This window comes from Ambystoma mexicanum, chromosome 9, assembly GCF_040938575.1.
Source record: "Ambystoma mexicanum isolate Mex_15411 chromosome 9, UKY_AmexF1_1, whole genome shotgun sequence".
NCBI lineage: Eukaryota > Metazoa > Chordata > Amphibia > Caudata > Ambystomatidae > Ambystoma > Ambystoma mexicanum.
The window spans coordinates 150,468,979-150,490,139 of record NC_090931.1 but is presented as its reverse complement, the minus strand read 5'-3'; the positions used below and the strand labels follow the sequence as shown (position 1 = coordinate 150,490,139).

The 21,161-nt window shown below is 46.4% G+C and overlaps 1 protein-coding gene across 3 annotated transcripts in view; it reads left to right on the top strand.

Moving 5' to 3' along the window:
* Positions 1-21,161, top strand: part of TBCEL (tubulin folding cofactor E like) — a 268,357-nt gene that overhangs the window by 222,922 nt on the left and 24,274 nt on the right. For all 3 annotated transcript variants that reach the window (XM_069614326.1, XM_069614327.1, XM_069614325.1), the window contains one exon: positions 15,837-15,953. In XM_069614326.1, the coding sequence (XP_069470427.1) occupies positions 15,837-15,953 (117 nt within the window). The remainder of the gene's footprint in view (positions 1-15,836; positions 15,954-21,161) is intronic.

Genomic DNA, 21,161 nt, shown 5'->3' with positions numbered 1-21,161 from the left:
GGAAATACGAGAAGTCCCATAAGGGGACTTTCGGATCATAGCGGGATTCCAGGCCTATCCTCTTGTAGATTCTGGTCCACGCATGAGTGGTACCAATTGGCATTTCTAAGAGATGCCTCACAGCTGGGGGCATCATCAGAGCCACCCCCCCTGTTAAAATGTCTCATCTTGAACCACAATCAAGCACCTCTACTCTAGGCACTCCGGCTCAGCATTCCAAGACACCTCTCAATACCAAAAACCCTCTCGGGACTCATATTATGATGACCAAGCAGACCCAGGGTCCTCGGGGGACCTCTGTGACCAAGACCAATTTTACGATGACTATGATGACGACATTTATATAGTGCAGTCGCCAGACCATCATGACCAGCCGGTAGCAGATTCGCCGGTTGACAACCAATTCCAGTACAACAAACTTCTACTAAAGGCGCACAACATTTAAATATTGACACTCCGGAGACACAGGTCAACGAGAACTTCGTGAAAGATATCCTGCGGAACAAGAAGTCCGCCACTCAGTTTATACCTCTACTGCAGTCAGTCCAGAGACATATCCAACCATCCCTACTAACGCCTAATCTTACAAGGGCAGTCAACCCAAGGCTAGAGAAGCTATTCAGACCTGCGCCCACCGACCCCCCCCCCATGCCCCCCTATATATTGGGGGCCAGCTCAGACCAGATTCCCTAGTGGTCGCTACTACCAAAAAAAGGGCAGGCAAGGCACTCCCTGGCGTCGGCCGAAGCCCCTCATACAAGGAGTAAGAAGATCTTTCTCCCAAACAAATAGGACGCCTCCTCTGCAGCATACCAGACAAGAATTGCTAACAATACTACACTGTTAGCTAGTTAAGGCTGCCACAAATGGTATGAGCTGGAATGACAAATAGAAACCATCCCAGAACCACTAAAGGTCAAACAAATCTCGAACTGCATCCTGAAGAACAACTGCATCCTGAAGAACAATCTTGATGCGGTGGACAACGCAAGACACATCATAGCGGACGCACCGCTCATTAAGCGGCATTCCTGGCTTTGGCAGTCCGGGTTTAAGCTAGAGACTCAAGCAACCCTCTTAAACATGCTAATAGAGACACATTTATTATTTGGGAAGGCCGTAGAGGACACCTTCAAGAGTGTCAAGGACAAGTACGACACTCTTAAATCCCTTGGGCAGTTAACATACCTTATTCCCAACAGGGTTCCCAAACTCTCAGATTTCGGGGCCAGGGTGCGCAACGCTCCTCAGGCTACTCTCAAGGAGGAAAGTCTTGGTCCTGGGACCAGTTACAAGGCCAAACTTCCTCGTCCAACTTTCAAAGAGGGAATAAAAGGGGCAGAGGTAGAGTCAGAACCTCACCTTGGAGAGGGTGAGCCCCTCCCAAACAATGACACGCTGTTTTTAGCCCCCCCAGATGCCACTCCAGTAGGAGGCTGAATCACCCAATTCACCCACGCATTGGGGGGTGGGAGGGCGGTGGATAGCATCGGACAAGTGGGTGTTGTCCACTGTGGCAGGCGGCTATTGTAGCGAGCTGGTACAAAGACCACCCTTCCGCCCGCCGACACAGAAGATGTTGGCAGAAGAACAAACAATACTGCTGGAGGAAATAAAGGCACTACTCGACAAGGACGCCATAGAGATCGTCCCGGCAAATGAGGTAAACAAGGATATTTATTCAACTTACTTCCTTGTGACAAAGAAAGACCTTACCATGCGCCCAGTACTAGATCTGCACCCTGCAAACAAATATGTCAAACCACAAAGTTTCGCATGACCACTCTCCAGGAGGTGATAACACTCCTGAAACGGGGACACTACATGTCGACGTTGGACATGAAAGATTCATACTTTCATATTTCAATGCACCCCGTGCACAGAAAATACCTGCGTTTCAGAATGGCAGTAGTACATTACTAGTTCAAAGTACTCCCATTCTGTATCGCCTCAGCTTGAAGAGTATTCACCAAGGTTCTCAAAGTAGTGGCAGCACACTGCGCAGAAAGACCATCCCAGTATACTCTTATATGGATGATTGACCAATCACCAGGGAATCTCCTCAAATTTGCAAATTAAATGCGCAAAAGACAATAAACCTTCTCTTTAATCTGGGGTTCTCCATCGAGAAAAAATCAAGTCTACTCCCCGGCCAAATAAAACAATTTCTAGGGGCTATTCTAAACACAAAGGAGGAGGTGGCATTCACCTCAAACGAGAGAGTGAACAAATGTGCTGTTGCAGGTACCTCAATACAAGGTCGGTCGCCAGATAACTGTATGCAAATCAATGTGTTTGCACGGGATGATGGCCTCTTGCATTCATTTAGTTCCTAAAGCGCGCCTGCGTATGCATCTAATGCAGGAATGGTTAGCGAACAGTGGTCTCGGGCAAGCGGACAGTGAGATGGTCTAGTGGTTGTTTCGCTAACCCTGGTTCACGTTCTTCGCTGGTGGCCCAAGGACAACCTGTTAAAAGGAAAACCTTTTCACGCTCCACCAGCTCAAGTGATCCTAACTACAGACTCCTGACTCGCCAGATGGGGCCCCCCCTTCCTCCATCACACAGCCCACGGACAGTGGACACGCGCTACTGCCAAAAGACCGATCAACTTCCTGGAACTCTTCGCAGTCCTCAAGGCGCTTGAGGCCTTTCAACAACATCTCAAAGATCAAACGGTGCTGGTCCTCATAGACAGCACCACAGCCATGGTCTAGCCATGTTCTAACTGAACAAGCAGGGACACTCACACACTCTCTCACACTCTCACACTCTCACACTCTCACACTCTCACACTCTCACACTCTCACACCCTCAACATGTTCCAGGGGAACTCGATTCTCTGGCAGACACTCTCTACCAGAAGAATGAGTGGCAACTCGACAGGGATATCCTAGACAGAATATTCGCACTATGGTGTCAACCCCCACTAGACCTGTTAGCTACAAAGCTAAATGCACAATGCTCTGACTTCGCATCCAGGTTTCTCCAGCCAGGGTTCAAGGGGAAGGCCCTGTGGATGAACTGGTCAGGGAAATTTGCTTACGCTTTCCCCAGACCCCACTCCTGAGCATAATATTGCACAAGATGCACCAGGAACAAGTAACCCTGATCATGGTTGCTCCTATGTGGGCAAGACCGCCTTAGTTTCCACATCTGCTCAAACGGGCGATGTGCAACCCAATCAAGCTCCCGTGCTCATACAACATGTTGACACAACACAAATGGACATCCCTCCACCCACACCCATAATCAATGCGCTTGGCTCCTGAAGTCCTAGAGTTTGGCCACTTAAACCTTCCGCAAAGGTGTATGGATATCCTCAAGGAGGCACAAAAACCCAACACCAGACACTGCTATTTTAATAAGTGGAAAATATTTCTGATATGGTGCACATCAAAATCACTGAGCCCTTTAGAATGTTCTCCAGCTAACATTCTACATTACAGGCTTGACTTACTAGACTCCGGCCTAGTATTTAATTCTCTGAACACCACTTCACAAAACAAGGTGTCCTGGTGGAAAGTCCCTTTCATTAAGGCATTCTTGGAAACGGTCAAGAGGCTATACCCCCCCCCCCAATTTCCAACCCTCCCCCGGGCTGGTAATCTGAATGTTGTACTCTCCAAGCTTATGGCGCACCCTTTGAGCCTATGCACAAAGACAGCCAGCCTAAAGAATCTTACCTATAAAACTGCATTCCTGGTAGTTATCACCTCCATAAAACGAGTCAGTGAGCTTCAGGCTCTATCTCTACAAGACCCCTTTTTCATTATACACAAGGACAAGGTTGTCCTCCGGACACATCCTAGGTTCTCATCTAAGTTAATTTCAATGTTCCATGTAAACCAATCCATAGAACTTCCCACCTTCCTTCAAGAGCCATCAAACTCAGCAGAAAGAAGTCTCCATATACTTGATGTATGAAGGGCGGTCTTGCACTAGGTGAACTAAACAAAACCCCTAAGGAAAACAGACTAGCTCTTTGTTTCCATAGCGCCTGGTAGAGACGGTGATCACATTTCAAAAAGCGCCATCTTCAGATGGATAGTCAAATGCATACAACTCTGCAATTCCCTATCCAAGAAAGTTGTACCTTTCACACCCAGAGCACACTCTACCAGAGACACAGGAGCTACCTTGGCTTTCATTGCAAACATCCCTCTGGACACCATCTGCAAAGCTGCTACATGGAGCTCCATCCATGCGTTCACACAGCATTATTGCATTGAGACACACTCTAAAGCAGATTCACAAGTGGGACAAGTGGTCCTAAAACATCTCTTTGCCGCTGTACTTTCTAACTTCCCACCTCTTTTGCCAGATACTGCTCGCTAATCTATGATGAGCATGTCATCTAAACAGATCCACAAGCTCCAGAAGGGATACATTAGTCACCGTAATCGTATTTCCGGTGCTTGTATCTGCTTCGATTCACATGCGTCCACCCTTCCACCCCTAGTGGAGTAGAAGGCGCATAGATGTTTTCTGCGTTATCACTGTTTCTGCTTTATCACATCTGTACTTGTGCTACTTCATGCAACCTCACAATCCGAGGGACCTCGACGCGTGAAGGACCATGGGCACAGTACACATCACACTAGGGATAGTATTGCTGAACATGCCCTCTCGATATCAGTTTTCGAGTTTCGAAAACAAATTTTGGAATGCTCAGACTTCCACTAGTTGTCAGACTATGCAGAGCATGGGAATCTAAGCAGATACAAGCACCAGAAATATGATTACTGTGAGTAATGTATCCCATTTATGTTAATATTTTGCCCCAGTTTATTGACAGTACTTCTCGACGATCAACTGATATAGCAGTATTCGGCAACACTTCTTCAGATGACTGAAGTTCTTCTCGACTGCTGTCTGAGCGACCCATCACTTGGTTCGGCCTACACCAGGCTGCGGCCTTCACAGTAGGGAGAGTGGGGGGAAATCGTCATCTCTGCTTACACTTTCCTTGTACGGTCTGGCTGCCCTTATTTCCATTCATGGAAAAAAAACAGTTTACGTTATTCCCCTCTTGTAACAGGAAATTCCCGTGGAAGTCAAACCTAACGTGTGCAACCACTGTCTCCCTCGAGATCACTCCAGAAAGCACTTTTGTGTAAACTTTCTTCCAAAAACGTTAAAAGATAGACTCACTAAGCAGTGGGCGTCCTACGCCAACCAAGCCGAGGCCTTATCAGATTATCCCACCGGTGTGGAGGAGTCTGATGGAGAGGAGGGAAGCTACTGTGCCTTTAGCGACAATGAAGACACTGTTGGGGAATTGGCCGATTCCCGCGTGCTGGTCCCCAGCTCTGTAGGGAAGGCTTCTCGCTATGCTGTGGAGACAACACCTTGTGACAAAAGCACCGAAAGACACAAACATAAGGTTACTCATGAACAGACTAAACACACAACCCCCAGCCACAATTAGACAAAGTCACCAAAGTCACCAAAGCTTTGCCCCGCTGTACCAAGAAGCACTGTCAGTGCTACTGACTTTACACATTATAAGTCCACTGTACCTGCAACCTTAGGTTTGGCACATCTATAATGCTGAAGCATATGTTTTCACACATGTCTTTACCTAAGCAGATGCTGAAACCATTGTTGTCTAGTGCAGGCACATCAATACAACCGTTGAAATCATTTTCTACTGGTGCATGCATTTACAAATAGCTGTTGAAAACAATAGAAGTTGTTTTAAAGACTAAACGGTATCCACACTTTCAGAGGCTTTACACCAGTATTCTCGTTTAGATCCAGAAGACAGTGTTTCCTTTAAAAGACCCACCCAAGACTGGCACCTGAACCAAGCAACGATTCGAAGAAACAATGGACAAGGTTTCTTTATTTGTTAACTTTTTAGAAAAGCACCCCATTAAACAAAAATGTGTCCCATGCAAAGGAAGGGGAACCTCCAGTAAAAACACCAAGAATGGATACGCATAGTGTCATTAATATTTGAGGACCAGGGTACAGATATCTATATGATGATCAGAATGCAATCTACTGTGACTCAGATGATGACCCTGATGATTACTTGCTGCAATCTCCTGATGTTGTATATGAACCCATTGCCAATTCACAAATAGATGACCAGATCCTTTTCAATGATTTGCTTAAGAAAGCCGCAGATCATTTTCACATTCAAACACATGAACTTGTTGAAGAGATTTCGTGGATGACATACTTTACAAAACACATCCTGTGGGACTCTATATCCCATTATTACAATCTTTTAAAAACGGGTCTTGCCATCATTAACAACTCAGTCTCTTACTAGAGCTATAAATCCTAGGATTGAAAAAGTGCTTTAAACCAGCCTCGACAGATCCTTTATATATTAGGACATTTAAACCCAGACTCATTGTTTTTTACTACAACACGTAAGAGCACTGGTATCCCATTGGCACCCGCAGAAGTAGAGAAAGTAAGACTATTTGCTTTAGGAAAGAAAGTTGCAACTTCTGCAGCGTACCAAACCAGAATGGCCAACAACACAAAGTTAATGTCTAACTGCTATAGATCCCAATGGGACATTGTACAACAGCAATTAGACACTGTTGCAGGCATTGTTTGCATTAACAAATCTTTAAAACCATTTCTGAGGGGAAGCAGGCTGCCAATAATATCATCAAAAATTCATTAGATGCTGCCGATGCAGTGGGCAGAAAAGTTGCAGCAGATACTCTTCTAAAACCCCATTCCTGGCTTCGTTATTCAGGTTTCATACCAGAAACCCAAGCCACATTCATTAATATGCCCATAGAGGACAATGTCCTATATGACCATGTAGTTGATGACGCCTTATAGAATGCTAAAAAAGAGTGTGAAACTCTTAAAACGTTAGGGCACGTTTCTAATAAACCCTACACACAGTGAGGGGCTTTTAATACTCACCACTCCTTTCGATCCTCAGGATATCCCAGAACATCACATTTGAACTTTTGGGCAAGACTCTTCATCCCTTTCAGTCCTCTTTACAAAGGGGTTTTAAACGGGTTTCAAAAAAGGAAGCAGTCTGGGCAGAAGTGCAGCCCTAAAAGCTCTACTCCCCAATCTAAACAATGATACAAACATTCATATTCCCTCCCGTGTTTCCCCAGTAAGGTGTCGCCAAACCAGAAGAATGTCACAAGAGCATCTGGTAATACCCCAAGCAGAAATACAGCCTCTTCTGGAAAAAGGAACAAGAGAACTAGTTCCCCTAGTTGCAGTAACAAGGATATTTTTCAGTGTACTTCCTTGTACCGAATAAGGACTTAACTTTGCACCCTGTGTTAGACCTGCGTCCTGCAAATACATATGTCAAACCACAAAGATTCAGAATAACATCCATGCAGGAGTTAATCCCTCTTACAAAAGGGGGATTAAATGACAACATTGGACAAGAAAGTTGCATACTTTCATATTTCAATGTCGCTAACAAGCTCAACTCACTACCAGTTCAAGGTGCTACCCTTTGCATAGCATCAGCTCCTCAGGGTTTCATAGATGTACTGCCAGTGGTGGCAGTCCACTTATCCAGGCAATCCATCCCAGTGTACCCTTATCTAAATGACTGGTTCATAACAGGAGACACACCACAGATGTGTCAGCAGCACACCCAGGACACAATCAACCTTCTGTTTCAGCTGGTGTTTTCTATCAACCAGAAAGTCATGACTCAATCCCATCCAAGTAAAACAATTCTTGGGTGCAATAATTTGACAGAAGACGCCCTAGTCTTCCCCTCCAACGAGCAAGTCCAAAACATGCTGCTTCAAGTTCCTCATTATACAGCCAGTCGTCTGATAACTGTTCCAGAGGTGATGCGCTTTCTCTGAATTATTGCTTCCTACATCTTGCTGGGGCCACACACTAGGTTGCGCATGTGTCCAATAAAAGAGTGGCTGGTGAAACTATGGTCTCAAGCAAACCGGCACTGGGACGATCTAGTGGTCCTTTTGCAGGCTGTAGTTCAGGCACTGCGGTGCTGGTAAAAATAAAACCTATTACAGGGCAAACCCTTTCTCAAACCTGCAGTGGAGGCCACTCTTAACGGCAGACGCATTACTTTTGGATGGGGAGCACATTATATCCATCAAACAGCACACGGCATATGGACAAAATCTATGTCAAAAAAAGCATATCAACCTTCTAGAATTGATAGCGGTGGTCAAAGCCCCACAATCCTTTCAACACCAACTGTTAGAAAATACAGTTTTATACCCCCAGACAATACATGAGCCATGTTTTACATAAACAAACAGGGCAGAACACGCTCGCCAAGTCTATCCAAACTAGCTCAAAGGATTTGAAATTGCTCTCTCAACAAGGTCACATTCCTCCTATCACATGTTCCAGGGGAACACAATTGTCTAGCAGACAGGTTAAGCAGATGCATGCTGCTTCCCTCAGAACACGAAAGGGAGGTACGCTCAGACATTCTACACATCTTCAAAGACTGGGGGCATCCAAACATAGATCTCTTCATAACACAAGATGTCTAGATTATGCATCCAGGTATCCCCAGTGTCGAAGGGGAACACAACATGTTCCAGGGGAACACAACTGTCTAGCAGACAGGTTAAGCAGATGCATGCTGCTTCCCTCAGAACACGAAAGGGAGGTACGCTCAGACATTCTACACATCTTCAAAGACTGGGGGCATCCAAACATAGATCTCTTCATAACACAAGATGTCTAGATTATGCATCCAGGTATCCCCAGTGTCGAAGGGGAACACACTGTGCATCAGTTTGTCTGGGATATTTGCGTACGCTTTTCCCCCAATATCACCATTGAACAAAATCCACAAAATGCACTAGAAACATCTCTTGGTGAACCTAATAGCCCCAATCTGGGCACGTCCAACGTGGTTCTCACACCTGCTCAGGTTGTTGGTTTGTCCCCCAGCCCCCACACTCTAATGGTTGAGCCCTTACAACATGTTGTCCCAGCATCAGGGAACAACACTCCATCCACATCCCCAAACACTGAATTTTGCTGCTTGGCACCTGAGGTCGGAGACTTTGGACACCTAAACGTACCTCAACGATGCATGGACATTGTAAAGGAAGCACGTAAACCAAACACATGACATTGTAATTTTAACAAGTGGAAACCCTTTGTTGTATGGTGCAACAGAAGTATTGTCAACCCCATTGACTGTTCACCTTCTATACTTGGTAGACTCAGAATTGGCACTTAAATGTTGTTCTTATGGGAGCTCCTTTTGAACCTAAGCTAGTCTTAAGCATCCCCCCTATAAGACTGCTTATAGTCATCACTTCACTAGTGAACCTTAAGCTCTGTCAGTTCAAGATCCCTTTGTAGCCATTCAAAAGGACAAGTTAGTGTTGAGAACAAATCCGTTTCTCATCTAAATTTATTTCGAAGTTTCACATCAATGGAACTTCTAGTGTTCTTTCAGAACCCATAGAAGGTAGCGCGAAAGAACCCTCCATACACTAGATATCAGGAGAGTGATATGATATTATATATTTTATTTATATCGTGCCCATACACAAGTGTTTCAGAGCACGGCGAGGCAAGGGAGGGCAACAGGGGAGGACTAAACAACAATCTTACTAGGCCCCGTGACATTGAAAACGCGCAAGTGCAAGGGAGAGGGAAGGGGGAATGTGCAAGGCAAAGGGGAGGAGTGGAAAGTGCTGAACAAGTGATCGAAAAAACGACGACGGATAGTGCAGCCAGCAGGTGGCAATTGCAGGAATGAAGCACAGACAACGGGTGTCTAAGTACAGGTAAGGGTACTGTAGGGTTGTATGCAGCTGGGTGGGCCAGCAACTGGGCCTGAATTCAGAGGGAGGCCAGGTGCCCAGTGCAAAAAACAGGCATATCAGCAAGGGAAAGGAAGAGGGAAGGCCGAAGCAAAGAGGAAGGTCTTGAGGTGCTTCCGGTACTGAAGATGGTGGTTCTCTTCAGAGGCAAGGAGGCTATTCCAGAGGGAGGCCCCAGCCGAAGAGAGATCTACCACCAACTCGACGCTTGGAGAAGCTACTGACCCTGTGGGAGTTGGAGGTGGAGGAGCGAAGCGCTCAAGTAGGGATGTATTTCTGAAGCGAGAGTTGAAGGTATTGCAGACCCAGTCCCCAGATGGCCTTGTGGACAATGCAGAGGGTCTTGAACTTAATCCTTGCAGCCACTGGGAGCCAATGAAGGGATTTCAGGGCTATAGAGATAGATTCCTGGGCTTGAGGTCAAGGACAAGTCTTGCAGTCCTGTTCTGGATGAGTTGCAAAGGGCGGAGAGTAGTGGCAGGCAGACTTAGAAAGAGGCTGTTGCACTAGTACGGCCTAGAGAGCACCAGATCTTTAGAAGTGAGCTTATGAGGGAAGGAGAGGAAAGGCTGAGGAGGTGCTGTGGGTAGTTTGACTTTTTAGAGACGTCAGATATGTGTGGAGAAAAGGAAAGCGTGGAGCCGAAGATGACCCTGAGGTTCTTCACCTCACAAGTGGGCACAGGAAGAGGCCAAGGGAGGCCGCCAGAGAGAGAATGGAAAGGAATTTGCAGGAGTGCCGATGAGCAGGATCTCTGTCTTACAGGCATTAAGGCTGAGGTCGTTGGAAGCACACCACTCCTGGATTGCAGACAGTCAGAGATAAGAAGGGGAGAAGAGGTGGCAGAGGGGAGCCTGGAAATGAGCTGAGTGCCATCCGCATAGCACTGAAAGTTGGAACAGAGTGCAGCAATGCGGTGGGCGAGGGGTTTCGGGTATTGATTGAAAAGCCTGGGAAAGGGATTAGACCCCTGGTAAACACCACAAGTGGGGTGGTCATGTACTATCTAGATAAAACAAAACCAATAAGGAAGACGGATCAATTATTTTGTCTCCTCAGCTGGTGGAAGAGAAGGGAATCCGATCTCTAAATCTGCTATTTCACGATAGGTTGTAAATTGCATCCAACTTTGCTACTCTGTCCAAGAAAACGTTGCCATTCATACCCAGAGCACGTTCAACTTGCGGTACCGGGGCTACTCTAGCATTCATTGTGAATGTGCCGTTAGAAGCTATTTGCAAAGCAGCAACATGGAGTTCATTCCACACTTCCACGCATCATTACTGCCTAGATACTCGCACAAGAAGTTATTCTCCGGTGGGACATCTTTTTTGTGCTGTACCTGCTAACAACATGCCACCTTCTCCAGGTACTGCTCGCTAGTCTATGCAAAGCATGCGATTGTCTTCCGAGGCTTGTGGATCTGTTCACAAATATTACATACCTGTAATCCTCTTTCTGATGCTTGTATCTGCTTAAATTCACATGCGCCCACCCTGTGTCCCTGCTTTGGAGTCGAAGGTACATGGACATCTTACATCTTTCTTCACATGCTTGCACTCTCGCACTATTCCTTCAAACTCATGTCAGTAACAAAGCAATCTGAGGATATTGACGTGTGAAGGACCATGGGTACAGTACACATCACACAAGGGATAGTATTAGACATGCCCTGTCAACGTCACTTTTCGAACTAAGTTTCAGCCTAGTGCCCATTCATTTTTTCATAGAGAAAAAAAGCATAATGTTTGCTCGAGTGCACTGTGAAAACCGCTGGACGGAATTGGACCAGATATGAAAGAACTTGGACACGAAGCGTTGATGAGATTCTTTTTTTTTTTGGGGTCGTCTGAGTTTGTGTCCAGTAGTTTTTTAAATATTTGACGGAGAAATAAATCAAACATTTTTGTTCGATGCAAGAGATCACCACGGATATACCCGCGGCTACCTGAAACAAAAAGGCAGAACAATGCCAGTTGGAGGTGGAAAATCAATTAAATGGAATCCGGCTAGAGGTAGAGGTAGGGAGTGGGAGAAAGGACACCATGTCAAATTTGGAGGTTGAGAGGGAGTCGGGGGCTGGGGGGGTTAGGGACCAAGTTCAAGCACAAATGTTTTCTCGTTGCCACCATTGTTGGGTGGGATTACCACAGCTACGGAAGAAAGCGAGATTGGGAATGAAAGTGCGTTGCACGAAACCTGGGTTGGAGGGTCATGGGAGAGGGAGAGAGGGAGAGAGAGAGAGAGAGAGAGGGAAAGATAACATTTCTGTGCTGAAAACTGGACTCTAATTGAGGGTATATACTGGAAAAGAGTGCTTAAAACGCCTAAAAGCACTCCTATACAAGCATTGAGAATGGAGTTGTGCTTGACTGTCCTGAAAACAATCGTAGTTTGGAAATCACTGGCACTGTACCGCAAATGTCTAGACGCATCTGACTAGGGTGGTTTGGCAGTACTGGAAAACGCCATAATGCTAAACAGTGAATTGACCTTGAGGGAATGGAAACAAATATGCCAGGCCATCCTGGATGACTTGGGGGACGATGATGAATCCCTAATAGATAATCCAGATAAAATCAAACATAAATTATACATTACAGACTGGATAGAGACGCAGGATGAGAGACAACCCTTGAGAGCATATGGGAAAACGTTTCCGGAAGCAAGACAACTTAACACACTTCCTAAATATCTTGCCAATTCCCAAACTGGTACTTTAGAGACAACATGATGAGATTCAGACTGAATCTGTTTCCAACAGGCGAGCTACTTAGAACCTTCTTCCAAATGATTGCAGACTATGCAAGGGTGAACACGCTGTGGAATCATTAAACCACCTGGTTTTATGGTGCCCAGCAGTGGAAAACGAGAGAAACAACCTCATGGAAGAGTTTACTAAGAACTGCAACTGGGGAACCACTGAGGAGTGGTGGTTGGAACTGCTCAGAGGAGATTATATCTCGTTATCTTTGGCTTTGGTAAAACTGCTGATAAAATTGAGACTGAAAATTAGATGAAAACATGTATTGGTCAACAGGTTTTCTTTCTTTCATTATTTTTATGAAATGTACATGTATGTTTTGAATAACAATGGCTAAAGGTTTGCATAGATTTAAACCAAACAACCCAAAAAAACAATAATAATAAAAAGATGACATTCAGGGTGTGGAGGGAGCATGGTAGCAGGAGGGGGCACTTGGTGAGTAGCTTGGAGGACAGGGAAATCGTTTATTTTTGTTGTTGTTTTCAGTAACTGCGGCTACAGAAAACCACAGATCTCTGTAGTCATTGCAGTTATAACCGTGGTTATGGGGAAATGGTAAAGACAAAAAGGCTTGTGACAGCTGCAGTGAGTTGGGGGTTAAAGGTGGACATGGTGAGTGGCATTGTAGTATTTTAAAATGTTCAGTGGGCCAAAAAGAGGGGGGGGATGTGCAGTAGACACGGGCAAAGGATGTGGCCACTGGCCTTGGCCAAAATATAGAGTGGGCACGGGTGAAGGCAGTGCTCACTATCCAGGATTAAAAAATATACAGTGGACACAGTCAAAGGCCATGGCTAGTGGCTCAGTAGTGTTGTAAAATATAGAGGCCGTGCTCACTGAAAGAGAGGGCGAACATGTGAAGGGGACACGCCACAGGTCAGCCATGGCTAGTGGCTTGGTAGTGTTGTAAAATATAGAGGCCGTGCTCACTGAGAGAGAGGGGGAACATGGGAAGGGGACACGCCACAGGCCAGCCATAGCTAGTGTTGTAAAATATAGAGGCCGTGCTCACTGAAAGAGAGGGCGAACATGTGAAGGGGACACGCCACAGGTCAGCCATGGCTAGTGGCTTGGTAGTGTTGTAAAATATAGAGGCCGTGCTCACTGAGAGAGAGGGGGAACATGTGAAGGGGACACGCCACAGGCCAGCCATAGCTAGTGGCTCGGTAGTGTTTTAAAATCTATAGTGGGCACGTCCAACGGCTGTGCTCACTATCCAGGGCCTAGAGGGCCTACAAGAGCGGGGGAACATGTACACTTAGAATACATTTACGTCCTGAAAATGTATGTATCCATGATTTTTGTTGATATGTGTGGAGTCTCTGAATATTTCACCAATCGTGTTTTTTAAAAAAATAAGTTAAACTGTCCTTTTCAGAACATTTTAATCAAGTCTCATTTATAAATGATTCACTCCTATACTCTTCTAGGTAAGCAAACATTTACATGATCTTTTATGTGCAGTGTTTGTTTTCGCCATAAAAGTATATGCAAGAAGAGATTTCCCCACAGCTGTTAAGTAAGGGAGGACGATGATGATGTGTATCCATAATTGAAAAGTAGAAGCGCGTGATTTGCCAACAACCTTATTAATCGGGACAGTTAGCTGTGCAGGAAGGCTTTCACAGTCAGTGATGTGCAAAGTTGCCAAATTAAATGGCCCGCCTAGCTGTCTCTTTTCGTGACATTGAGCATTATTAATAGTTTAGATGCGCTTGTTAGGTGCTAAAAATAGAAATAAAGATGACATTGTTTTTTTTGTGAGGTGTATTATGCATAAGCGTTGCTTAAGCCACCCTGGTATTTTACCCGACTTCTTCTTGCTGCGCAGGCCGAGTTTCTCCTTTCCATATGCCATCTATTCCTGTTTATCTTGTTGCTTTCCTGAAAAAGGGTCTGAATTAATGAAAGATGTAATTTACTTGCAAGAGGATTCATTCTGTATCTTCATGCCTGTTAGTATCCTACTACACGACTAATGCACTTAACTATTTCACAATCTCTTCTCCGCAAAAACACATTTTCAATTGTTTCATTATGTTTATTATGAAATCAACATTGACCTCTACAGTGTTTTTTTATGATCTTTACATAAACCCAGAAATTGATGGAACCGTAAGGCTTATTACTCTTCTAATGATTAAAACAAATTCTTGTAGACCTCCTAAAGATATTCTACTGTTATTATAGCTGACGCGCTTAGCACTAAAGCCATGCAAGACTGATCATGCTCTTTTCCAAGGCCTGTGATTTTAAAACAAACCTCAAAAATGCTTTGCGCGATCAATGTTGTGATAATTAATGTACATTTGATTTCTTTGTTTTCACAAAATAACGTTTGGCCACAAACTGACCTGATGGGTCAGTTGCTAGTCATTTCGATGAATAGGTATCGGAATACTTTTTCCCAGTCTCTATGATTTATATTTTACTGGGGTCTTTGCAATTGGAAGAAACCCCTCTGAGCACATTTCTATATTGGGTTACAATTTAGTCTAAAAGTAGTGATTAATGTAAATAAATGTCAATCAGAATCTCGGTCCTTTCAGGGACTAATGTTCCTTTAAAAATATTTCATATAGCCACCAAAAAGCAGCAGCTCTATTGCCCTGTCATTCCTGCATTGACCAGTACAAAGATTTATAGAGCATATATAACTTGGAACAGACACTTTAAAAAGACAAATTTCTGATAATTTGTTGCCTTTTTAATTTTGGGTGTTTTCCCATAATCTAACTCTCCCAGGCTTGGGTTTTCTCTACATTAATGTCCACCGTTAAGCATTTAGTATGGATTTGAATGAAACATAACTGTGGCCAGAGATATTTTCCACTGGAGGAGAAGCAGTCGGGCACACTGGGGGTACAGGCATGTAGTTCTTTAATTGGAAACAAAATTAAGTTTGAAATTTAGCAAATGATGGAGGTTCTTTTGCAGTCAGGCAATTTAGGCTTTTTTCAAATGTTTTCCAATTAGAGAATATGGAATTCTCAACAGGGAGGTGTGTTTGTGTCCCTGTAGAATAGTAGCTGGATGTTGTAGAGCGTTTTGTATAGCTCTATGAAGTGTAACTGGCTGTGTGTTTTGGGACGAATGTGTGAGCAATGGCTACACATGTGTAATGTGACTGTCTTGCGGCAGGCCTGGAGTTGTGAGCTGTCCTCCCCGCTTTACTCTTTCAGTTAATTGCTTGGACGTTGCATGAGTGGTGATATGAGGGACTAGATGGCAGAATGGCAATCAACAGCACAGAGTTAACCCCTTTATCTCATGCAATTCTGCAGATTACCCTGTGTCTCTAAACTGAATGGAAGTGCAGTTACTGATGGCGAGAGAGAGGACTCTGAGAGATTTTTCATCCGGTACCATTTGGATCTGCCGCAGGAAAAGACCCCACATAGGTGAGTATCTGGGGGTTTACCTTCAAAGATGTATGCATGTGCCGGGTCTGTGGGCTAATGCATCCACTATAGGGATCTGTGTTTGGCCTTATGTTCGCAGGTTCAAATCCTTGCAGGTCCACCCAGACCCATCATCTTTTCGAGGTCCATTAAAATGAATACCAATGAGCTGTGTAACAATATGCATCTCTTGGCTCTCACCATAAAACCTGCCGGGCATGAAGGTTGATCCTGGCACCTTCTGTTAAGTCCTGTTTCTGGATTGGAACAGGCGCTGTGGCTCTTTGGACTCCTGTTCATTAAATAAAACTAGACCCCAGTATCTTGTTTATGGCATATGTGAAATGAACTGAGGTGCCTGGAACCTTTTTCAAGTTGTGTGGACTGGGTCTATTTTTTTCATGGCAAATGCCTACTGTTTAATGTGCAAAAATTGCAAAAAGCAAATACTGTCTTTAATAATTGCTTAAAAATGTGTTCCCGACAGGAACGCTTGAAACATCTGGTCTTATTAATGGTCCCAATCAGGGCTGTTGCAAAGATTTAGCTACATACAAAAATACATTTTGTCATCCTTCTTCCCCTTGCCTATCATGAGGTGCTATCATTGAGGACCAATTTGATATTTAATGGATTGCATTCTCCCACAGATTGCTCATCTTGATAGATTTCCATCCAGCGTCAGGTGCTCAGCACATTTTTTGACGGGTTGTAGTGCCACTTGATACTATTGATGACTCCCTCGTATATGGCCAAGCCATTCCCCCATCAGATGTGAGATGGGGCGTTGTATAAAAGGATGCACCACGCCCCGTACCTCAGTTCCTCTTTTCCATGCACTCAGCACGCCATTTGGAACACTCGCCATTTGGAACACTCGTTTTCGATCTCATCGGATAACTGCATCAGTATGTCAGGGCCTAAATCATCCAGGTTCAGACGTTGCAAGGACTGCATATCCAAAATGTCCCTGTGGTGTCTTGGAGTTGGGCATGACACGAAGAAATATGGTTCCTGCCTTTCAATGAACCCAAAGGCGGTGAGGGAGCGCTCACTGAAACTGGCGCTCAGCGTACTGCCATCCAAATCCCCTGCTAAGTCGATCCCATGCTCATCGGAACATGATACAGATGTCATACTGCCCAAGCCAATGACACTCGTCCTCCTAAGATTCACCTATAGTGGCTATCATCATATTTTTACAACACGTTTCTCGTGTTGGGAGTCCTTGTGTTTTGCTCCTCGAAATCCAACAACTTTTTGCTGCTTTTTGTGAGAATTTGTCTTGATTCTTCAGTCACATTGTGTCGATCAGCGGTAGGAACCCGTTGCCTGAGGAGATCCTTAGTCGGATCTCCGACTCGTGGCCGCCACGTTTCAGGCTTAGGGCTTTGCTTCAACACCATGGCGGACGCCACAAAGAAAAGTCTTTTTAAGGCCTGTGAGAACTGCGGCCTGTAGAACATCTTGTTTGAGGATCGGCACCTCAAGTGCATCTACTGCCTACATCCTGACCGTGATGCGGATGGGTGTTTGATTTGCCAGACATCTCCTCCAAGACATTGGAGGTTAGTGGTGTGGATCGATTAAGGGGAGGCCTCTGATGCGGTCTCTGGGCGTACTCATCCAGGGTCGGCAGGTCCAAAGAGTGTGCTCCCTCTGACAAAAAGAGATTGAGGTCCTTTGAGGATACGTCGCTGGTGAAGACCCCAGTGAAGGTAAAATCGTCACACGCTCCAACAGCTTCTTTGTTGATGATCGCCACGGCTGCGAGACCCAGATCGAAGAGAGGCCAGTCGCCATCACCGGCTCCATTAATGGTTAGCCTAACGGCAGGCGGGCTAGTTCCATATGCGAGAAAATCACTGGCACAGTTGGCCAACCACAAGACCTTGTCAAAGGGCAAGTCATCCAAGGACCCGTCAGCGGCTCCAACACAAGCCTCATTGGCAACCTCATCCACCAGGACCATTGCCCGTTCGGCGACCGCCCCATCGACCCCATCTACGAAAACTCTTCCATCAACGGCTTCGATCAAACCAAGCGGCATGTCAACAACAGTCACTGTTGCCACTACAACCGTTACCACGCCCAGAATGTCCTTGCCACCTAGATCACCGTCAGCAGTTCCAACGACAGCCCCTTCAATGATAGCACCTTTTCCTGTTCCGCTGGCTTCCGTCATTGCCTCTTTCCCTAAAAGCTTGGATTTGGTTAGGGACATGACTCCAGCAAAACGTGTCTTGCCTAGTCCCACAAGGCAACACCACTTTTCACTTGACCCCTCTGGGATCCCCCAGGAGATGGGAGATGTTGTACCCCTCTGGAGATGTCCCCCAGGAGATCGTCTGCACACTACACCAGTCCACCAGTCCAAAGGCGGACCTGCCAGAGGGTTTTTACTCTGATTAGGAGGTCAAGGGGAGCCTGACCCCATTGTGCCAATAACCTTGGCAAGGGGTGCCATCTCGTTAGCCTTCTTTGCCTTTTAGCCCTTCCCTTCTGTTTCTGGCCTGGCTCCAGCACCTGCACCAAGGGAAATGTTTTGGACTTTTTGCCACCGTGCTCACACTGGTGGTTGAAATCCAGCAGCGACTACCCACTGCTCCTATTCCTGTTCCAACAAGGAATCCTCTTGAGACCTTCTCGAGCTCAGCCGGCACGGCCTCACCAGGCCCCTGTTATCCCTCAGCTATTAACAGTTGCACCACCCCTTGTGATTGAGGAAGCAGCTCACATCGACAGTGTCATAACCAGTACGCAAGGCACATATGAGTCTGATTACGTTCCTGGAGATGGGGAACCGCCTGACGTTTATGTGCCCTCCACAGCCTCTCTGCTGGACGAGATCGGGTCCTTCGACTCCATGATTCCTAGGGCAGCAAAGCTGTTCAACCTAGAACCAGAGGAAAAGAAAAAGGTAGGTGTCCATTTCAAACGACAGGAGTCCTCCAAGAGGACCATTGTTTTAGTCCCCCTGTTATGACATTTGGGAGGATGGCTGTTGGTCATGAAGACCCCTAATACCACTTGTGCAAAAAGGGCCCGCTTGGAAAAGTACCACCAAGTTCCGGACTCGGCCCCAGCTTTGAGCTAACCCTGGCAGCGGAGGGCCACACCAATGCCCTCAGGTCCCAGCCCTCGCCAGACTATGTGGTCTCGGCACAGCTAGGAAGAGGTCCTCAACCCATCTTCCTGGTCTATGGTTCCTCCAGACCAAGAAGGTAAATTGCTGGATGCAACAGGGAAGCTGGTACAAGTTGGGGCCCAACCTCGACTTCCAAAGCAAATTGTTCTGTTCCAGGAAGGGGAGGTAGCCTTCAATCATGCGATCACCATCCCTCTCGACATTGCTGATTCAGGCTTTCGTCAGGTGGGCATTGGTGTGGCCCTCCGCTGCCAGGGTTAGCTCAAAGCCACCAATTTCCGCAAGGATGTGCAAACAAAAGTGGTTGATGTGCCATTCAATGGCGACAATCTCGTCAGAAAAGTGGTCGAGACTCAACAGGCCATAAAGACTGAAACAGTGTGTTCTTTAGGCAGTCTCCAGCAAAGCAGGATGTCATTTAGCGCCTCTAAAGGGGGAGTCTCATGGTCACCAAAGGGTTTCTCCTCCCTCTATTGTCAGCCCTCCCATGCGCCATCGTCGCCCCCATCCAGGAAGTGGGCACCGAAGCAGGCCTGAACCGGTCGAGGACCTGCGCCCCCCCCCCACACCTACATCCCAGTGGGAGGCTGGTTATCACAATTTGTCGATCAGTGGTGAAAGATCTCGGGCACGCTCTGGAATTCCTGGACAAATGCCCTCACGTGCCTCCTGTTCCATGACAAGAACAGCACGTGGCAAAGCTGCTAAAGGAGGTTCAAGCCATGCTATGCAAAGGGGCGATCAACCAGTCCCTCAGCGTCTCTGGTGCTCCATAGTGCACTCCAGATATTTTCTGCTAAGGAAGAAGTCAGGGGGGTGAAGACCTATTCTAGCCTTGCGATGCCTCAAGTTTCTCAAATCCTAAAAGTTCAGGGTGGCCACATTGCAGCACATGCTCAACTAACTGGAGGAAGGAGATTTCCTTGTGACCCTCGACTTGGAGGATGCTTACTTCCACATTCCCATTCATCGCAAACACTATAGGTTCCTGTGTTTTGTCATCCAAGGGCGCCATTACCAGTTCAAGGTCCTACCCTTCAACCACAAATTGGTCCCAAGGGTCTTGTGGCAGAGCATCTGCACAGCAAGGGAATCTACGTCTAACCTTGCATGGACGATTGAATCATTTGATCCCGCTCTCGCATGCTGGCAATCCAGCACACGGCAGTAACCATCCAGGCCCTGACGTCTGTGGGATTCTCAATACTATCAGAAGTCCTGCGTAGTGCCATCTCAGGACACGCTATTCCTGAGTGCCCACCGGAACACACTCTCATGTCGGGCAGCTTTCAGAAGAGAGGGTGAAGGTTATCCTGGGAAAGGTCCAGTGGCTATCGACAGCTTCTGTTTCAACAGTCGAAGTCCCTGCTGGGATGATGTCCTCCTGCATCTATCTGGTTCCCTTTTGCAGACTGCAGATGAGACCCTTTCAAGAGTCTTTGGCTGACAGATGGCAGCAAATCACTGGAGCATGGAACAACAAGATTACCCTTCATTGGGCATTCTGCCTCTGCAATGGTGGTCAGTTTGCCTGCATCCCTGGCAGGGTGCTCCCTTTAAGATCCCTGCGTATCAGGCGATGGTCCCGACCAACATCTCCCTAGAGGGTTGGGGGGCCGACACAGGACATTCTCACACCAGAGGACTCTGTCTCCCAGAAGAGGAGGGGTTGCATATCGATGTCCGCGAACTGCAGGCAGTCTTCAGATCCCTCCAGTCTTTTCAGCCTCAGCTGCAGGTGAAGTTGGTGTGGGTCTTCACGGATAACGCCACCACCATATTTAACATCGGGAAGCAGGGCCGAACGCGCTCCCCCGCTCTCTATGGAGGCACAGAATCCGTGGCCCTAGGCCATTGCTCAAAGCATGTTTCTCGTCCCATTTCCCCTGGCATGCGTCCAGAACATCATCACAGACTCTCGGTCCTGCCACGAATGGGAGCTTCAGCAAGCACAAGTGTCTCGTCTCTTCAGTGAGTGTGGTCTCCCTCAAATCAACCTCTTTGCGACAGCTACCAATGCCAAGTGTCGAAGGTTTGCCAGCAGATCTCATCAGCCAAAG